General features: G+C 49.5%; 1 protein-coding gene across 3 annotated transcripts in view; it reads right to left on the minus strand.

Moving 5' to 3' along the window:
* Positions 1-21,921, minus strand: part of ABCG4 (ATP binding cassette subfamily G member 4) — a 66,835-nt gene that overhangs the window by 13,520 nt on the left and 31,394 nt on the right. For all 3 annotated transcript variants that reach the window (XM_083162485.1, XM_083162484.1, XM_083162486.1), the window contains 3 exons: positions 10,284-10,416; positions 7,525-7,575; positions 3,615-3,760 (listed from right to left, as the gene is read on the minus strand). In XM_083162485.1, coding sequence (XP_083018611.1) covers positions 3,615-3,760; positions 7,525-7,575; positions 10,284-10,416 — 330 coding nt within the window. The remainder of the gene's footprint in view (positions 1-3,614; positions 3,761-7,524; positions 7,576-10,283; positions 10,417-21,921) is intronic.

Genomic DNA, 21,921 nt, shown 5'->3' on the forward strand with positions numbered 1-21,921 from the left:
GGAAGTGCAGGAACAGAGCATTGTGTCCCTCCTTGAGAGGGTCATGTTGGGAGGTATGATACCCCATACTGGATAAGAAATTTTTCAGGGTCAGATAAGATTAACAATGGGATGGGTGGAGCTGCAACTCCAGGCCTCCTATTGTAAATAGGTCCACAGGACACTGACCCGCGTGACCCGCTTTGACAGGGAAAAAACTTTTTCCTGTCACAGACTGACAGCGGCTGTTCTCTCTCCCATGCCCGCCTCCTCCGACTGCTGCTCAGCAGCCCGCTCACCTTAGAAATGCTTAGATCAGCAGAGCAGAACGTGCAGGCAGTGTCCTGGCCGCCCCTCCCTTCAGCTCTCTTCCTCTCTGGGGTCCTGAGCCTGCCACTCACAGTTACAAGCTCCGCCCCCAGACTGCACGAGGAGCTGCTTGCTGCAGCCTGCTATTGCTGCATGAAGCCTGGCTTGTGGTAATGTGTTATTTATGTGATGGCTACTTGATGATTATAATAGTAAATGAGTGTTTATACTGCAATTTATGAGTGGTGTGTGCTGTATGGGCTGTGTGTGGTGTGTACTGTATGTACTATGTGTGTTTGTGATGTGTGTGTATATGTGTGTGTGCAGGGCCAGATTTGTTACGGGCCTAGGGGCGGCAGCTGTCCCCTGCACATTTAAAGATTTTTTCTTTTTTTTTAAAACATAGTGCTGAGGGCAGTCCCACGCGGCGCCCCCCCCCCCCTTCAGCACCACAGAAGCAGTCCCCTCCTGCGCTCCCACCATCCCATGCTCCCCTGGTGAGAGAAGGACCCTACCCTAGTGTCCCCCTCCAGCGCTGCCGCAGTCCCGTGCTCACCCTGCTGCAGAACTTCTCCCGCCAGCAGCGCCTCCTCAATTGCACGATCCCCCTCCCGCGCAGCTATCGCTCCGTGCTCCCCCCCCCCCGCGCACTGGTGAGGGGGAGATACCAGAAGCAGCGAGCCGTGGTACCAGCACTGTAGCTGAAGACCCTGCACATAGCCAAGGGACACCAGCTGCAATGGCTTTCAGGTACACATTGCCAGCTATACAGAGGGGAAGGCACAGTGCAGCCTGTACTGGGGGGTGGGTTGGGGCGGACATTGGGAGGAATTAGGTGTTTTCCAAAGCCTTTCAAACCCCTGTACACTCTTTCTCTTCTCCTCTCTGTCTCCCCCAGCCCCCCTCTCTCTTCTCTGTTTTTCTCTCCCCACATGCAGGTACTTGTCTCTCTCCTCTCTTCTGTGCACTCTCCACCTGCCCCACCTCTCTCTAAAGTTGCCCATACACGGTCCGATCCCGGCGGGTCTGTTGGACTTCGAGATGCGCGCTCCCGCGGCATCTCATCGTACAGTACAAAAAGTATGTGCTGCACATACTTTTTGTACATGCTTTTAATTGCATTGCATGCACAAGGCATGCGATGCGTGCTATTTAAGCACAAAACGGACGCCCGCATCGGAGCATGTATGGGCACCTTTACTCTTTCTCCTCCCCTCCTGTCTCATCTCTTTCCCTCTATCTGCCCACCGTCTCTCTTTGCCTATGGGTGGCCTGGCACCTAAATCCGCCCCTGACTGTGTGTGTATATGCTATGTTGTGTGTGTGTGTGTGTGTGTGTAAGAAGTGTGTACTGTGGGCCTGATTCAGACCTGCTCACTAGGCTGCATATATACAGAGCATAGCAAGCAGGTTAATGCTGCCCTGCCAAACGCATGCCCCCCTGCCACCTGAATCCCCTCGCTATACTGTGAGCGTATGTGTACTCTTACACATCCGTTGGCAAGCGCCTGCACAGAGGAAAAATTCTTGGTGGTTACTTACGATCGAATGATTTTCCCTCTGCAAGCAGCAGGAGTGTAGCCCAGGGCTTAGTTTTCTGCTGCATGGTCTTCTGCGAATTTGGGGGCAGTTGCTGACATCATATGATGTCAGCCACCCATCCTGAGCAGGCAGGGGAACACCAGCATTCCCTGGGGCGTGGGAATTTATTATATATATAAGTGGTTCTGTTACCATTGGCATTTATTATGTGTATAAGTGGTACTGCTACTGATGAGTATGAGATGAGTGCCTGTATAACTATCTCACACAGAGGAGCCCCATACAGACATGTAGATTACAGTCCTGGCCTGCAATCTGTCAGTGGTATGGTCTGCAGGAGAGCACTACGGGGGTTATTTTGGTTCACTCTTTCTGACAAATTCCTTCTTAAGGTGCTTACACACGGGGGGAGATATATTGCTCAGTGTCTCCTTTTCATCAGCAACCAGAGTTGGTCACTGATGAAAAGGAACCTCTGCCGAGGGAGCCGCAGAGGTAATCAGCTGGTTGCATGACCAAGCTCCTGCGACCAGCGATTAGAATGGGGCTGAAAATGGGAGAGCGCACCCAGCGATTTATCGCCGGGGCACACTCCCAACACTGGCACTATTTCCAGCGATTATAGCCCATATATATCGCTGCCGTGTGTACACGGCTATAGATGGACAGAACCATGTGCACTGCAGGGGGGAAATGCAACATGTGCAGAGAGAATTCAATTTGGGTGAGTTATTTTGTTTCTGTGCAGGGAAAATACTGACTGCTTTATTTTTACACTGCAATATAGATTTCACTTTGAAGTAAAACCCCATCCAAATCTAATTCTCTCTGCACAGGTTACATCTGCCCCACCTGCAGTGCACATAGTTTTGTCCATCTAAGAAGGAATTTGGCAGAGAGAGTGAACCAAAATAACCCCCTATATCACACCAGTTGGAAGCTTCCTTGTAAAGCATCCCCAACCCGTCATACAACCTGACTGCCCAGGAGAGACTGAATCCCTTAATCAGATTACTCCAGTAAATGAATACTCCCATACCATGATTTTGGGGCTGCCTAGACAGCATTACTTAAGGTACTGTACTGGTTGTGAACTGAAAGAATAATCCCTCGTATAAAGGGTGGTAATTTGATAGTTATAACCCTAAGTGACCATGACAATGCTGCAGAAAGAACATCTGATATATAAACCTATTACCATCGATGTGTTGGAGGAGACTGTGAAACATTGCATTTATAAGCTGAGTAACATCTCTTAAAGCAGAGCTTCTCAAATGTGTGTTGGAACACCTTAAGGCCCCCAAACATTAGGATGCAGTTGCCTGCAATACACCCTTAAACCGCTCGGGAAGGTCCCGGGCAGAAGGGTCGCATGCGATGCCAGTCAAGCCTGCCCAGCTCACAAGCAATCCAAGAGATTTATTGTGCAGCCGATGCGACTTGCAGGCTCCAGTGCGATGCGCACGTGACCGCACATCGCATCGGACCTGCTGTCATTCACCTGCAATCTGGGCTATTTTCCTGCAATTGATGGCAGCAATAGTGGGAACATAGCCCCATACTGCCGGTAAATTACCTAGTTTGGGCCTTTAGAGTTGGTCCCTGGCATGACAGTGGGGGGACTGGAAGCCTGATACGTGTTTGCAGTAGATGGACAATGTACAGTAACTAAAATGACACTTGTTCAATATAGCTGATTACTGTAGAGAAGGAAAGCCTTGCTAGAACATGATGATTGCTATCACATTATAGTAGCACATAGGGGCTATTTCATCCTACAGTACCTGGTAGGTTCATCAAAGAACATGACTGGTGGATTATTGACCAATTCCAAGGCAATAGCCAACCGTTTGCGTTGACCCCCAGAAAGGCACAGGGTACGAGTTTCAGAGCATTCAAGAAGGCCCAATGCTGTCAAAATTTCATTCACCTAATAAAAAAAAAAAGAGTATTGGCACATGTACCAAGAATATTATTTTATATAGGATGTCGTAGGGAACCCGGCAGTTAAAATAAGATAAGTACAGGGGTTAGGGTAAGACACTAGGGCAGTGATGGCTAACCTTGACACTGTTGATGAACTACACATCCCAGCATGCCCTGCATCAGTTTTAGCATGGCCAGATAGTAAAACTGTAGCAGGGCATGCTGGGATGTGTAGTTCAACAACAGCTGGAGTGTCAAGGTTAGCCATCACTGCACTAGGGGAGGGGTTTGGTTTCGGCTGCATGAGGGTTGGGTTAGGGGTAGGATTAAACGTCTTACAGGGCACTGTTTGGATTTTGACCACCTGTATGCCGCGGTCTACACTCTGGTCGTCAGGATTTCAAATGCTGTACACAACCCTTTTTTTATCGCGCACACAAAGGGCCTGATTCAGATCTGTTCGCTAGGCTGCGTGTAATTGAAGCCATGTGAACAGGTAAATGCTGCTCGCCTCCAGCCCGAATGCCCGCCATCGCCTGGCAGTGTGAATCCCCTTGGTAGCATGCGAGGGAACGTGTACAGTAACACATCCGCTCGCATGCGGCTGCACGGAGGAGAAATCATTCGATGGTCGCTCACCAAATGGTTTTTACAGCCTTCGGTCTCAAAAGTAAGTCAATACTTTGTTTTCAGATGGCCGCTCTACTCCGAATTTGGGTCCGGCGCTGATGTCATGTGACGTCAGCCGCACATCCCAAACAGGCATAGCTACGCCTGCATTAGCAAAGGAACGCCCAGCGTTTTTTTGTGGACGCCCATAAAACTTTGGGCAGTCCCCTGCTGCCGCCCTCTGTCCACCCCCTTCCCTCCCCTTACTGAGTGTCCACCCCCTTCCCTCCCCTTACTGAGTGTCCGCCCCCTTCCCTCCCCTTACTGAGTGTCCGCCACCTTCCCTCCCCTTACTGAGTGTCCGCCCCCTTCCCTCCCCTTACTGAGTGTCCGCCCCCTCCCCTTACTGAGTGTCCGCCCCCTCCCCTTACTGAGTGTCCACCCCCTTCCCTCCCCTTACTGACTGTCCGCCCCGTTCCCTCCCCTTACTGACTGTCCGCCCCGTTCCCTCCCCTTACTGACTGTCCGCCCCGTTCCCTCCCCTTACTGACTGTCCGCCCCGTTCCCTCCCCTTACTGACTGTCCGCCCCGTTCCCTCCCCTTACTGAGTGTCCGCCCCCTTTCCTCCCCTTACTGACTGTCCGCCCCCTTCCCTCCCCTTACTGAGTGTCCGCCCCCTTCCCTCCCCTTACTGAGTGTCCGCCCCCTTCCCTCCCCTTACTGAGTGTCCGCCCCCTCCCCTTACTGAGTGTCCACCCCCTTCCCTCCCCTTACTGACTGTCCGCCCCGTTCCCTCCCCTTACTGACTGTCCGCCCCGTTCCCTCCCCTTACTGACTGTCCGCCCCGTTCCCTCCCCTTACTGACTGTCCGCCCCGTTCCCTTCCCTTACTGAGTGTCCGCCCCCTTTCCTCCCCTTACTGACTGTCCGCCCCCTTCCCTCCCCTTACTGAGTGTCCGCCCCCTTCCCTCCCCTTACTGAGTGTCCGCCCCCTTCCCTCCCCTTACTGAGTGTCCGCCCCCTTCCCTCCCCTTACTGAGTGTCCGCCCCCTTCGCTCCCCTTACAGAGTGAACAGGGTTTGCACATGCGTTTATGCGCAAACACATCAGGGACGGAGACGAATTTGGCCCATAATGAATGGGTCTGAATCGGATCCATATTCTGCAGCACTTTACAGAGAACATTTGGCCATTCACATCAGCCTTTGCCCAATGGAGCTTACAATCTATTTTCCCTACCACATGCACACACATATATCAGTGTTCGCGAAAACCACCCAAAAAAGTGGGTCCCGGGGACCCTTCACTTCTAAAAATTGGGGTCCTACCGGACCTTTTCTGGGTCCTAACGGAATAAAGCCTCCTCTCCCCTTCTCCCCAGCATGGCACATGTGGGTTGGGGGGGTAAGTATCAATTGGCCCACTTGCATAAATGTACATGTATACTAGAAACTATATCAACCTGAAAACAGGGTCAGTGCGCTAAAAATTTAGGGCATGTTTTTTTGGGGGAAGTGGTGTGGTCACATAGTAGTACACATTATAGCACACACTGTAATGCACAGTACACATTATAGCACACACCGTTGGCCCACTCGCATAAAGGTACATGTATACTAGAAACTATATAAACCTGAAAACAGGGACAGTGCGCGCCGAAGGCGCGCGCTAAAAATTTAGGGCATGTTTTTTTTTGGGGAAGTGGTGTGGTCACATAGTAGTACACATTATAGCACACACTGTAATGCCCAGTACACATTATAGCACACACCGTAATGCCCAGTACACATTATAGCACACACCGTTGGCCCACTCGCATAAAGATACAAGTATACTAGAAACTATATAAACCCGAAAACAGGGACAGTGCGCGCCGGAGGCGCGCGCTAAAAATTATGGGCATGTTTTTTTGGGGAAGTGGTGTGGTCACATAGTAGTACACATTATAGCACACACAGTTATGCCCAGTACACATTATAGCACACACAATTATGCCCAGTACACATTATAGCACACACAATTATGCCCAGTACACATTATAGCACACACCGTAATGCCCAGTACACATTATAGCACACACAGATATGCCCAGTACACATTATAGCACACACAATTATGCCCAGTACACATTATAGCACACACCGTAATGCCCAGTACACATTATAGCACACACAGTTATGCCCAGTACACATTATAGCACACACCGATATGCCCAGTATGTATTATAGCACACAATGTAATGCCCAGTATGTATTATAGCAAATAAGTGCTGCTTACCTACATGCTTGTTGCCAGGGGTTACATGCTCCTTGCAGGGGTTACATGCTGCTTGCAGGGGTTACATTCTGGTTGGCGCAGGGGGGGGGGGGGGTGTTATTCTGGTTGCCAGGGGGGTATTCTGGTTGCCAGGGGGGTGGGGGTTATTCTGGTTGCCACAAGGGTGGGGGCGCATTTGTTGCTCGCTGCCCGGGGGGGGGGGTGGGGGGGCTGGTAAAGCTGATGAAAGAGTAGGTGAGCGGGCTGTCTGCGAGGCGGGGGGACTGGATGTGGCTGGAAGAGCTGAAACGCTGCTTTGAGTTGAGCAGCGTGTCAGCTCTTCCAGCCACATCCAGTCCCCCACTGGGCTGACAGCCCGCTCACCTCCTTATGACGAGAGTGGCTGTCAGTTGTTACAGCCATCCCGTCCCCCGCTCTCAGCAGCAGAATGAACGGGGGGCGGCAGAAGGATACACAGACACTGACCGCGCCGCGGTGAACTTGCTCTCACAAAATATGGCAGGGCGCGCGGCTTTATTAACTGCAGGGCGCGCACCTGCAATGATTGGCTGCCGGGCGGCCACTGTGTAATGATTGGGTCCCGGCGCTGCCGCTGCTGTGATTGGCTAACGGCGGCTCACAGGCGCAGCTCAGCGCGTCCTCGGGGACCCCTTCAGTTTTACAAACTGAGTCCCCGGTGGCCGTTTCAGGGTAAAATACGCGCTATAGCGCGTATTTGCGAACCCTGCATATATAATATACCCTAGGGATAGTAACCAGTAGGTTTTTGGCTTGTGGGAGAAAATTGGAGTACCCGGAGAAAACCCAAACACGGGGTAAAAGTCAGTAATCTATATATAACCAAACTCACACATCATACTGTAACTTCCCAACCTAAACTCACCAGCTTTCGTTTAACATCCATCTTCTCATTGAGTTTCAAGTTTGTGGAAACCTATGTGACAGAAATAAGCTTAAAGATCAATACAGTAAATACAATAAGATGCTGACTGCAGGTGGAATTTAAATGTAATATCTTCTAACACTGAAATATCTTGTGGCCAGGGCCCCCATCAGGGGGGTGCTATGGGGACACTTGTCCCGGGCCCTGCCACTCTGAAGAGGGGGGCCCGGGGAAAGCGCCTCACAACACCCGCCAAACAGGGCTCAGGTGGCAGCAGTAGCCAGAGGAGCAGGATGACAAGCAGAGCAGACAGGGCTGGATGTGTTCGGCGCTTGACTTGCCCAGGCTGCTGCATGCTGCTGAACTTCCTGTGTTAGAAGTGCAGAAGTACTAATACTATGGTGGCTGAGGGCATGATAATTCGGGGTACTGACAGCACTTGCACTGTACAGTGTGTTTGTGTACACCACTACAGTATGTGTGCATGCTAGTTTTCCATCCTCAGCAGCTGTGATGGGGTGCTTCAGCCAGCACCCTGGCACTACAAGATGGCACCTAGCTGCCACTGCCCCAATGTACCCCATAAATGATGCCTGTCCTGTTGTTTTTTTGTATCATTATTACTATTGTGCAGAGGCATAGTGAGGCTGCGGCTGCATCACTTTTATTGGTGGGGGCCCTACTTAGTTCCTTGTGGCCCCCATAAGGTATAATCTGGTCCAGACAGAAGCCAGTCCCTGGTGTGCAGCCACCTCTTTCATGTGAGCAACTCTAGGTAGCACTTCAATATGGACACTGCAAGCAGCAGTCTGATCACCCGCAGGGGGTACACCACCCAATACAGTGGCCCAGGCACCACAGGATGCTCAGCGGTGCATGTAGATTATAGCACTGACATGGATATCAATCTGCCACTGGGGAACAGTGTGAGTTGCCGACTAGCGGGGAACGAACAAAATATCTGTCCAAAATATTTTGTGTAACAAGGGGGAGGGGTTTCCTATTTTGTCAGTCCTGGGCCCCACAATTTCTGGTGGCAGCACTGTTTGTGGCTCATGTTTTTGGGGTTAATGCTAATCTCTGTGCTGTGAATAGCGCCGGCAAACCCTGACTAGTAGATTTCTGCTCGCACCCGTACTGGGTTGCGAGCAGAAATCCTTCAAAACTGGGGCAGTGATGCTGTTTTAAGCCGCTGGGCACTTAAGCCGGAAAATGCCGGTACTCACAACTAGAGACAAGTAAAAAACAACACTGAGGGGTGAATTTATGAAGCTTGGAGAAGTGTTATCTATCCCCATAAAGAACGTTATGAGCAAGGTGATAATGGTTCAGCCAATCAGCTACAATATGTAAATTGACAGGTAAGAGCTGATTGGCTGAACCATTATCACCTTGCTCATAACGTTCTTTATGGGGATAGATAACACTTCTCCAAGCTTCATAAATTCACCCCTGAATCCTCAGCTCTAACAAATGATTTCTGCCCAGAGTGACACAAACGAGGTACTCACAACTAAACACTCGCGAGTACCGGCATTCTCCAACATAGCAATGCGCTGATTATAATTGCTCATGCGTAACTTTAAATTCCAAATGAAAATGCAAACGCCTAACAATCGCAGTGCAGTCACAGTTTAGCTGACAGGAAGCCAGCGTTTGGGGGGCGGAAACATGGCATTTTCTGGGTGTGTCTGAAAAAATGCAGGTGTTCACAGGTGTCTTTTAGGGTGGGTCTCTGTGATTAGCAATGACCTCACAATTCTGCAATGGGTGTTGGTATTCTCTCCTTCTAGTCAAATGATTTGTACAGCACTCGCAGATGTAAGACACCTCTCTGGTGTGTTACATCTGCAAGCACCCTGTGCGGGAAGCGGGCGGGCAGCTGACATCCACTGACATCAGCTGCACGCCTCCCGCACCCGTGTCATTGCCATGGAAATTTCCAGAATTTTCATGGGAACGCCCATGAAATGCCAGGCGTTCCCATGGGTGCAGCATGTCGCAGACGCACCACTCCACACTGTCAGGTGCAAACGGGATGGAAAACAAGCAGATTGAGTGGTGTTTTGCTGCTGTTGCAGGGCAAATTTAAAGTTGCTCTACACAGCTCAACAGGGCGCACTTGTTCCAGGAATCTGACGCTACATTGCACATTGAGGCTCGGCACATGGGTCCACATCCGTTACTGCTTATCCCTTCCCGTTCGGGTGTAGTAGTTTCCTCTCAGCAAGAGATAGATGATTCAGTTCTACAGAAATCCCAATCCACCTGAATTTTGTGGATCCAAACCCAGTCCAGATCCCCCTCTAGAAGATTCGAACTGAACCAATTCACAATTCAGATCTTTTTTTTTTTTAATCAATGTTTAACCAAACCAAAAAATGAATCCGGACCAAAACATTTAAAGGGTATTTGGCCAAATCCATAACATGAAGATGAATCCAGATCCAACACCAGAATCAAACTCTCAGCTTTTATATTCTCTCTATGATTGCTGTACATCACTGGTTCCCAACCCTGGTCCTCAAGTACCCCCAACTGAAAACGTTTTCCAGGCCACCCGGCAGGTGCACTCATTATTCAGGCACATTTGAAAAGATCACAGGTGGAGCTAATTATAGCATTTGTGATTCTGTGTGGAGACCTGCAAAACATGCACCGTTGGGGGTACTTGAGGACCAGGGTTGGGAACCACTGCTGTACATTCACCTTACATTTATTCACAGGCTGCGGAGTTAATCACATGGCTATTTTCTCACCATCATGGCCTCCATAACAGTCAGATGCGGCAGTAACATGTCATCCTGCATGATATAGCATGACATCTTCCGGAATGTTCGGAGTTCTCTCAGCTTTCCATTCACTAGGATCTCGCCAGTCATTCCGCTGTCCCTGGAAGGTGGTGACAAAGGCGTTATGGGAAAGTACTGAGAAACAGAACAGTATGTTTGAGAATTAAGATTACAGTTTGGTTTACAGTCGGCTACAGTGAGACACGTTACTTGTCCTTGAATAGAAAACTGCATGTCACATGGGGGGTTCCGACCTGCTCGGTGCAGTCCAAATTCGCTCCCCCGGCCGATGGTGGCACCTTTGGCAAGTTTCACAGTTCGCATAGTTGTGACAGAACCTGGGTGCTGCAGACAGAGCAGTCTCTGGGGTCAGCACGCATCTCCCAGACCCCGTGAGTGATGGAAAGAGGGGTTGGAACACTCAGCCATGTCTACACCGGCAAAGCCACGCCCCATTTGCAGAGCTACGCTTTTTCTTCAGCGGCCACCACGCCAGGTGTGGAAGGGATAAGGAATGGCATTGCATATCTATAATAAAGGCACCGCGGGGCCGATTCAGACCCATTTGTTATGGGTCAAATTCGTCCCGATGTTCGGGGTGTGCGCATGTGCAACCCCCGGGAACGAATGGCTTTGGGTGAGTTTCACACTTGCTGAGCTGTACGCTCAGTAAGGGGTGGGAAGGGGGTGGCAGCAGGGGAACGCCCAGCATTCCCCTGCTAACACAGGCATGGTGATGCCTGCTTAGAACGGCCTGCTCGAATTCAGAGTACAACGGCCATCTGAAAAGTAAGTATTGAGCGACCATCAAATGATTTCTCCCGTATGCGAGGGGATGTGTTACCGTTACTGCTACTGATGGGGTTTGTGCGGAGGATGCGGGCATTTCCCTGTTCGCTAGGCTGAGATTACACGCAGTCTAGTGAACAGGTCTGAATCAGGCCCAGTGATTCAAACACAATGATATGCTGCGTGGTTTTATTTCCATACAATAGGGACCCGCCCCTGCTTCGCCCGGGGACATTTTCTCTAGACACAGTGATGTTTGTAAAAAAAAAATAGCCTGGAGGGGAACCCCCTTTATTGGGGGGTCCCCTCTCCCCCAGGGATCCCGTCTAGGGCTGACCAGCCAGGTTCAAGATAATGGGGACCCCTATTATTTTATCCCCTATATTTTTGGAACAAGGACTGGTCCAAGAGCCCGGTGTTGGTTTCTTAACCCCTTCCTGACAGAGCCAGTTTTTGCCTTCCTGACAGAGCCATTTTTTTCAAATCTGACATGTATCACTTAAGTGGGTATAACTTTTTTTTGCTTTTACTTATCCCAGTGATTTTGAGATAGTTTTCTCGTGACACATTGTACTTCAAGTTAGTGGTAAATTTGGGTCGATACAGTCTGTGTTTTTTTGTGAAAAATACCAAAATGTCGTAAAAAAATGGAAAATTTAGCAATTTGCAAAATGTTAAATTTTCTGCTTGTGAGACAAATAATCATACCACTCAAAATAGTTAATAACTAACATAGACCATATGTCTACTTTATGTTTCCATCATTATTTCAACTTCCTTGTAATTTTTTTGGACACTAGGAGGCTTACAATATGAATAGCAAATTTTCAAGAAAATTTCAAACACTGATTTTTTTAGGGACCAGTTCAGTTCTGATGTGACTTTGAGGGACTTGTATGTTAGACACCCCCATAAATGATGCCATTTCAAAAACTGCACCCCTCACAGTATTCAAAACAGCATTTTGGAAGTTTGTTAACCCTTTAGGTGTTTCACAGGAATTAAAACAAAGTGTAGGTGAAATTTCAAAATTTCATTTTTTTTTGCAGATTTGCAATTTTAATACATTTTTCTAAGGAACACAGTAGATTTTACTAGAGAAATGTGACTAAAAATTGATTCCCCCAATTCTTTTGTTTTCAAAAATATCCTATATGTGGCCCTAGTGTGCACGTTGACCAAACCACAGGCTTCATAATAGAAGGAGCACCTACTTGATTTTGGAGCCTCCTTTTTATGAGATTATTTTTTAGGCACCATGTAGGTTTCTAGGCACCATAAGATGCTAAAATTTAGGAACCCCCCCACAAGTGACCCCATTTTGCAAACTACACCCTTCAGGGAATTCATTTAGGGGTATAGTGTACATTTCAAACCCCCAGGGGTTTGACCAATTTTGATACAACAGGGCTGTGAAAATGAAAAAATTTAATTTTTCATTTTCACAGCTCAGTTGTATCAAAATTGGTGAAACCCCTGGGGGTTTGAAATGTACACTATACCCCCTGATGAATTCCCTGAAGGGTGTAGTTTGCAAAATGGGGTCACTTGTGGGGGGGTTCCACTGTATGGGTGCTTCAGGGGTCATTCAACCAGAATCTGTGCTGCAAAATCCAAATATCACTCCTTCCCTTCTGAGTCCTGCCATGCACCCAACTGGTATTTTTTGGTCACATGTGAGGCATTGCCGTACTCGGGAGAAATTGGGGCACAGATTTTGGGGTGCTTTGTCTCCTTCATTCCTTGCGAAAATGAAAAATTTTGAGCCAGATCTGCATTTTTGTGTAAAAAAATGTAATTTTTTACACAAAAATGCAGTTCTGGCTCAAAATTTTTCATGACGTAAATGTACGTCAAATGTCGGGAAGGGGTTAAGTATGGAGGAACTACACCAATTCCCCCCCCCCCCCATTTGGGAAATCAGGACCAGCACAAAGAGCCTGGGGCTCGTTATGCCCAGGGAGGTGGACCCTGGGCTGTTTATAGATTTACCAAAAACCGCACACTCTTACTAAAAAAAACGCACATTCCCGATACTAAAACATCATCAGAAATCGCAAGTGATTCTGGCTTGGTCTAAAAAATGCACACCCTATTACATGTGTGATTTGTGTCCAAATATCAAACGTGATAGCTGTCTAAAAAAATTGCATCCTAATACATTTTAACATATATATTTTTTAGTTTCTGAGCTTCTGGTCAGATACACTTGTTATTTTTAGCACCCTAATTACTACACCACTGAGCATATAACCCAGGCTTGCCTACCCTCCTGGAATAGCTGGGAGGCTCCCGAAAATCCGGTCCACCCCCGGCCAGGTGGACAAGTCTCCTGCCTGCCGGCCAGAGCCCCCGCACCCCCCTTCCCCACTGATTATATTACCGCAAATCTTGGGTCCGCAGAGAGGGGGCGGGGCTAATATGATGCAAGGGCATAATTTTGCATCATTTAAGCCCCGCCCCCTCTCAGTGTCCCGCAAATCACAGAGTTTTGTGGTCAAGTGATGTCACTTGACCACAAAATGTCTAATGGGCATTACGACGTGTGGCATAATATGTAATGGGCATTATGGCGTGTGTCCTAATGTGTTATTGGCATTATGGTATTATGGTGTGTGGTATAAGTAATGGGCATTAAAATGTATGGTATAATATGTAATAGGCATTATGTTTTGTGGCCTAATGTGTAATAGGCATTATGGTGTGTGGCATAATATGTAATGGACATCATAGTGTGTGGAAAAATAAGTAATGAGCATTAAAGTGTGTGGCATAATGTGTAATGGGCATTATGGTGTGTGGTAGAATGTGTAGCAGGCATTACGGTGTGTGGCAAAATGTGTAGTAGCTGTCAGTTCAGAAGTGAGACTGCACTGTGGCAGCTATTAAATGGGACTTCTCGCCACCAATATGCCCACCATTCATCCCTGCTCCACACAACTACTAGTGCTTAAGGGGGTGGGGGCCCCCAGAAATATCAATGTATGGGGCCCCAAGATTTCTGTTGCCGGCCCTGTGTACAGGGGTGCTGCTGCAGTACTGTATGTGTATCACTGGTAAAGCTCATTTCAGACAGATTGGATATACTAAGCAAGAGACACTGCACTCTTTATAAGCTGAGCTGGCACACAGCACAGGGAATCTGACGTGCTGGCACACAATGTGCATTTCTGGAGTAAATTACATTATAGCAGTGAATTCAACATGAATTCAAGTAAGAGGAGCAAAGACTTTTCACCTACATGCAGCAGGAGCCACTGCAGTCATTACATGTGGGGATAGAGTAGGTGTACTGGAGGAGTGGCACTTTAAGAAAACTTTACTGCTGCTGGCTCCTCCCTCCTCTATCCCCACCCAGACCCCAGTCTTAGAAAAAGTGCCCGGAGGAGTAGGTTCTCTGGGCCTATTCTCCTCAGGGAGTTAGGTCTTTTTTACTTTTATTTTTACTTTTTCTTTTGAAAATATTTTTATTTTTTTGACTGCTGATCACAGGCAGACCCCTCCGCAGGGTCTGCCTGCTCCGAGGGACCTGGAGGGGTGCTGGTCGCCACTGCCCGCAGTGCGCCTTCTATGCACCCGGCCACCGGTGCCACCGCATCGGGGACCCGCCGCAGCTGCACGCGGCTCGCGTTACGGGTCCAAGGCCTGGCCACTGCTCCAGGGATGAAGGCAGCATCGCTGCAGGTAAGCGGCGCTGTGCGCCGAAATGTGGCCTGAGACGGGCGGGCGCACCCGTTCTCAATGATTCAGCAGCCTGTAGTCTGACGGCCGCCATTTTGGGGAGCGTCAGTGGGGACAGCATCAGAGCGGAGGCTGTACACAGCGCTCCGCTCTAGTAAAACTACGCGCCGGAGGGAGAGGGAGGGCTTAGGTGACGTCAGCAAGAGACGCCCTTTCTTTCTCTCCTCTCTCCCTGCTGCCGGCGCCATTGCTGTACCTCCGCAAGGCTGATCTGAGGACATCGTGTACAGCGCTCCAGCGCACGCACTGCAGTCCAGCGCCCCCCTTACCCACTACAGAGCAGGTCTGTAAGTTACTGGGGGATTATTTTTTGTGCACAGTTTACAGAGATTGTGCATAATCTCTGATACAAGGGCGGAAGGCTCCCCCTCCCTATCCTAGCTCAGCTCCGCTGTTTTAGGAATAGTATCTGTTGCTTTACAAGTCTGTGCATTCTTGTATATTGTGTCTGTGTGTGTGTGTGTGATTTTATAACTAATCTCATACACTGACAGTATGGCAGGAAAAGCTGCCTCCAAGGCTGCCCTTAAGGTTTTTACATGCAAGTCCTGTAAGGAGCAGTTCACCCAGCATATAAAGGGTGTCTCTTTGTGTGAATCTTGTTATCAGGCAAAGCACACACAGGAAGTGGAGCCTCAGACACAGGCTTCTCAGTCAGAATCTTCTGAGCCTTTACTACAGAATGTGTTGGCTGGATTGGCTGCAGAATTAGCTGCTTCCAGGAAGGACAGGGAGAGATTTCATGCTCACCTGTCCATTATGGGTTCTACTGAACCAGCCTGGGTTAAGACGCTTATGCAATCTGTGGCCTCTGGGTCCAACCCTGTAGCTGGGCCTTCACGGCCTTCACAAAAGCGTCCCAGATCTCCCATAGGTCTATTACAGGATGATAATGATACTGATGGGGAGGACGATGTGGATTTGCTTCAGGTAGATGAACCTGAATTCATTCAGGATGAGGCGCTACAGCGTGATGATCCTCAGGGGGTAGAGGGCCTGATTCAGGCTGTTCGCACCACACTTAATTTGGTGGAGGACGATACTCCGGTTCCTTTGTCCTTATTTGGGCGGACACAAAAACAGCAGGTTACCTTCCCTGATTCGGCTGAATTAGACAGACCTCTCCTAAATGTATGGAAAACGCCAGACAGAAAATTCCAATTGTCTAGGCGCATGAAGTTACTTTACCCTTTTTCTCAAGAATCTAGAGAAAAATGGGAGACTCCGCCTCCAGCTGATGTCTCGCTGTCCAGGCTCTCCAAGCGGACCACGCTTCCAGTTCCGGCGGCAGTGGCTCTAAAGGAGGCCCCTGACCGCCGTCTTGAGACAACGGTAAAAACTATTTATACAACGGCAGGGGTCTTACTCAGACCAGCCTTAGCTTCAGCCTGGGTCAGTAAGGCCATGGAGAAATGGTCTGAAGAGCTTGCGTTGGGTTTACAGAGCGGTAGGCCCCGTGACGAACTGCTACAGCTGGCTCTGTATGTTAAAGATGCAGCTGTCTATACAGGAGAAGCTGCTTCAGATGTAGCTGAGTTGGGTGCTAAAATCTCAGCTTCAGCGGTATTGGCCAGACGTACTATCTGGTTAAGATCTTGGCAGGCGGAGGCCGACATAAAAAAGGCAGTAGAAGCTTTGCCTTATGCGGGAGATATGTTGTTTGGGCCTGAGCTTGACAAGCTCATTGCTCAAGCTACCGGAGGTAAGTCTACCTTCCTCCCTTCGGCCACTCCCCCACCGAAGAGACAATTTACACCGTCCTTTCGGGCTTTTAGAGGGGGCGCCTCATTCAGAGGACGTGCCAGGGGAGGTTTTTCGTCCTTTCGAGGACGCAGAGGCAGAGGTGGCAGAGGAGCCACAACCGCAGTTACCTCTACCCGTCGTGCAGAAACCAAGGTTGCAGACAAACCTGTGGCATGACGGGCTTCCCGCCCATTTGGGGGATCCCAAGGTGGGCGCAAGGTTATCCCTCTTCGAGAACGTCTGGAGGTCTCACTGTCGAGACAGTTGGGTGCTTCAGATTGTGGAACATGGGTACAAACTGGAGTTTGTTCAGGCTCCGCCGAACAGGTTTTTTACAACAGGCCTACCTGCTTTAGTAACAACACAAGCAGCTTTGGTCAACTCCATTCAAAGTTTTTTACAAGCAGGGGTCATTATACCTGTCCCCAAAGCTCAGGAAAAGCTGGGTTATTACTCAAGTCTTTTTCTAGTACCGAAACCGGACGGTTCGGTAAGGCCCATTCTCAATCTGAAGCACCTCAACGATTACATCGTGTACCACAGGTTCAAGATGGAATCTATAAGGTCAGTCATTGCAAGCCTGGAGCCAAGGGAGTTTCTCTTATCACTGGACATAAAGGATGCCTATTTGCATATTCCGATCTGGGAACCACACCATCGGTTCCTCAGGTTTGCGATTCGCAATCAGCATTACCAGTTCAGAGCACTCCCTTTCGGTCTTTCATCAGCTCCAAGAACCTTCACAAAGGTTATGGCTTGCATGATATCAGCCCTTCGGATTCAGGGGATAACGATTGTGCCCTATCTGGACGATCTTCTCCTGAAAGCATCCTCTCCACAAAAACTACAACAGGATGCCCGGACTACCTGCGACTTCCTAGTTCAGAATGGTTGGATCCTGAATTTCAAAAAGTCTCAGCTGGAACCAACACAGAAGATATTGTTTCTGGGTCTGTTGTTCGACACTGTCCAGGAAAGGGTTTTTCTGCCATTATCCAAGGTCACAGTCATCCAGCAGAGGGTTCGTCAGGTCCTGACGCCTCGCAGAGTATCGGTGCATTTGTGCACCAAGCTGTTAGGCCTGATGGTGGCAGCCTTCGAGGCCCTATCTTACGGAAGGTTTCATTCCAGGACCTTTCAAGGCAATCTTCTAGCTCAATGGTCGGGATCCCATCTTCAAATCCACAAGACCATTGTTCTTTCCAAGGAAGCTCGACTCTCTCTTCAGTGGTGGTTGAATACATCCAACCTTACCAAGGGTCGCTCCTTCCAGTCTCAGGTCTGGACTATGGTGACCACAGATGCCAGCCTTCGGGGTTGGGGTGCGGTCACGCTGGGTCGCACCTTCCAGGGTCTTTGGAACAGCCAGGAAGCCCGCTTACCCATAAACATCTTGGAGTTACGGGCTATCAGGTTGGCACTGGCACAGGCCCACCCCCTTCTTGTCGGTTTGCCGGTAAGGATACAGTCGGACAACATCACGGCAGTATCCTATATCAACCGACAAGGGGGCACCAGGAGCAGGACAGCCATGCGGGAAGTCCGCCCGATTCTGTCCTGGGCAGAAACATACACCACCGGTTTCTCCGCAGTCTTTATTCCAGGAGTGGAAAATTGGGAGGCGGATTACCTCAGCAGGCAGGACCTCCACCCGGGAGAGTGGGGTCTTCATCCGGAGGTTTTCCAACAGCTGGTTCAGAGATGGGGGATGCCACAGATAGATCTCATGGCATCCAGACTGAATCACAAACTTCCCCAGTATTGTGCAAGGGCTCAGGATCCAGCGGCTGCGGCAGTGGATGCCCTCTCCATTCCCTGGGACTTCGACCTGGTATATCTCTTCCCTCCTATTCCGTTACTTCAAAAGGTACTCAAACGGATAAAGAGGGGAGCAGCAGAAGTCATCTTAATCGCTCCAGATTGGCCCAGGCGTCCGTGGTACTCCGACCTCAGGGACCTGATGGTGGAGGAACCTTGGCACCTGCCGCTGCGAGAAGACCTGCTGCAGCAAGGTCCATTCGTCTACCAAAACTTGCTTCGTCTACGTTTGACGGCGTGGAGGTTGAGGCCGAACTTTTGAAGAGAAGAGGTATACCAGGAACGGTCATTCCTACAATGCTTAAGGCAAGGAAGGATGTAACAGCGTCTCACTACCATAGAATATGGAAGTCATACATCCGCTGGTGCGAGGCTAGGAAGGTGCCTAAGGCAATCTTTTCTCTGGCTAGACTTCTTGAATTCCTGCAGGCGGGACTTGCATCAGGTTTGAAGCTTGCTTCTCTCAAGGTCCAGGTTTCAGCCCTCTCAGTATTCTTCCATCGCAGGATAGCGCTGATTCCTGAGGTACAAACCTTTTTTAAAGGAGTACTTCGACTTCAACCACCGTTCACTGCTCCTACGGAACCATGGAATTTAGTGGTGGTTCTAGAGTTTTTGAAGTCAGATGTTTTTGAGCCACTGGACACCTCGGATCTCAAATTCCTGACTTGGAAGACGGTGATGCTGCTGGCTTTGGCCTCAGCACGTAGGGTTTCTGAATTAGGAGCCCTATCGTGTAAGTCTCCTTTCCTTACCTTTTACAGGGACAGGGCTGAACTACGTACTAGCAGGAATTTCCTTCCTAAGGTGGTTTCTGCATTTCATGTAAACCAGCCTATTGTTGTACCAGTTCTTCAGGGTGAAGATGCTTCTCTGGATGTAGTCAGAGCCTTACAGGTTTATGTTAGGCGAACCCAACATCTAAGGAAATCTGACAGCCTTTTTGTGCTCTACGATGCACTTAAGAGAGGTTGGCCTGCGACAAAAAGGACTTTGGCAAGATGGATTTGCTGTACAATTAGGGAAGCCTACTTGTATGCACAAAAGAAGGTACCATCGGGAGTGTCAGCGCACTCCACGAGGTCAGTAAGTACTTCTTGGGCCATGGCGAGAGGTGTCTCCTTGACACAAGTGTGCAAAGCGGCTACCTGGTCGGGATCTAGCACGTTTGCAAAGTTTTATCGGTTTGATACCTTCGCCAGCTCGGCTACGGCTTTTAGTAGGGCAGTGTTACAGGAGCCCCAGAGCTCTCCCGCCCGAACTTAAAAGCTTGGGTATGTATCCCCACATGTAATGACTGCAGTGGCTCCTGCTGCATGTAGGTGAAATAAGGAATTTGGTACTTACCGATAATTCCCTTTCACCGAATCAGCAGGAGACACTGCACGCCCACCCAGCACTGGTTCTCCTGCCATGATGTTAGTGTGGTTTGTGTGTGTGAAAGATACGTTCTTTCTATTGTTGCAATGTTTGTTGCATAGTTATTATTAGTACATAGGGATCTTTTCAAAAATCCTATGTGTTATGTTTTGTTAGTATGTTCACGTTATGTGCATTGTCTACTAACTCTGTTTATGTTTTAGCTCCGTTCCCTACCGGGCAGGCCCTGGTCTCTCTTCTCCTCTCGGACACAGTTTTTCTAAGACTGGGGTCTGGGTGGGGATAGAGGAGGGAGGAGCCAGCAGCAGTAAAGTTTTCTTAAAGTGCCACTCCTCCAGTACACCTACTCTATCCCCACATGTAATGACTGCAGTGTCTCCTGCTGATTCGGTGAAAGGGAATTATCGGTAAGTACCAAATTCCTTATTTTCAGGCAAAAACAAGATCTGAGATGGAGTCTGTTCAAGCACTGTTAAAAGCAACTCCTTCAGCTGTACTACAGCAATAGCAGGGTTGACCATCGGCCATTAATGTCTGAAATTTATCGATGATAGTTTTACCATCGATGGCGGAGAACTACTGTACATCGTTAAAGTTGCTGCCCAATGTTTTTTTAAACAATAGCGACTGGGAGCAGTCAGTGTGTGTCGGCGTGGGTGGGGCAGGGCTGCAGGCAAGAGCATAACTACCATAGGTGCAGGGGGTGCAGTTGCTACAGGGCCCAGAGCTTTGGGGGCCCATCTTCCCTCTGTAAGTTAGATGTGCTATATACATTTATTAGTATTGGTAAATAAATACTAGATCAATAGGGGCCCTTACAAACCTTTGCTATGGGGCCTAAATGCTGCCCTCACGACCGATTGTCCCTGATCGTACGCCAAATATACCTGGCACGCATGCAAATGGATGTTTTGCATAAACATCCATTCACAGCCTGGCATGCGGGGGGTGAAATCATTCGATGGTCACATAATTTTAGTCCTGCCCCCTCCCGCAGACCCGCAAATGTCAAAATTATCTGGCAATAGGGTGTGAGATAATCTGATATTAATAGATCATGAATGATTGCAAGTCTGTTACTACCAGATGTTGTGTTCCCAACTGCACAGGGAATGGGGAGGAAGGGTAGGTGAGATACAGTATGTGGGTCAGGTTGCAAGGATTATAAGCATGAACTGGATGGGAAGTTTTGAGGTGGAAAGAGGAGATAGTGGGGATTGCACGAGGCCCGGGGTTGGGAAAATGTTGCCAGCAGCAATAGACGGTGTGGTGTTAGATAGTTCACATGTGAGGATGAATTGTGGATGTGAGGTGTTTCCTGCTTATGTTGGTCTGAGCAGTGGCGGAAATACCGTAAGGCAGCCCCCGCCGCTGCTTGGGGGAGCGGGGGCTGCGTGGGCGCCTTGTGCCGGACAAGTGTGTCACGGCACTCTCAGAGCTAAAAGCAGGCATCCTGCGAAAGCTCTCTCCTTTGCTGCTGCGGCTGCCTGCAGCAGCCAATACATCCTGTACTACTCTGCCTCTGACTGTCTGTCTGTGTGAGGGTGCTTAGTGACCCGGTCACTGAGCGTCCCCACACAGACAGCCACAGAGGCAGCTCCCTGTTACACCGTGCCCACTATTCCTCCTGACTGCGGCTGCGCCAAAGAGCAGCGTCACTCAGTCAGCACTGGCTGAGCTCCCTGCTCCCCTTAGCCGGAGCCCGCTCACCTTGACCTTCCCCCCTCAAGCTGCAGCGCATCCCTGCGTCCATTCTCTCACCCTCCTGGCTGGCTTCCAGAAGCCCCGCGATTCGCGGGCATTTAGGGGGCGTGGCCTAATGCCGTAAAGTGCCCACCCCCATAAGAAGTCCCTGGCTGACCTGTGCTCCCACCGAGGCTGCTGTCTGGTATAATGAGGTATTATAGGTATAGGTATTATAGTATTTTAGGCCCCCACTCTCATTTTCTGGTGCTGCCCCCTCCCCCTCTCTCTGACGCTGTCTCCTCCCCCTCTCTCTGACGCTGTCCCCCCCCCCCTCTCTCTGACGCTGTCTCCTCCCCTCTCTCTGACGCTGTCTCCTCCCCCTCTCTCTGACGCTGTCTCCTCCCCCTCTCTCTGACGCTGTCTCCTTCCCCCTCTCTCTGACGCTGTC

This window comes from Crinia signifera, chromosome 19, assembly GCF_055691185.1.
Source record: "Crinia signifera chromosome 19, ASM5569118v1, whole genome shotgun sequence".
Taxonomy (NCBI): domain Eukaryota; kingdom Metazoa; phylum Chordata; class Amphibia; order Anura; family Myobatrachidae; genus Crinia; species Crinia signifera.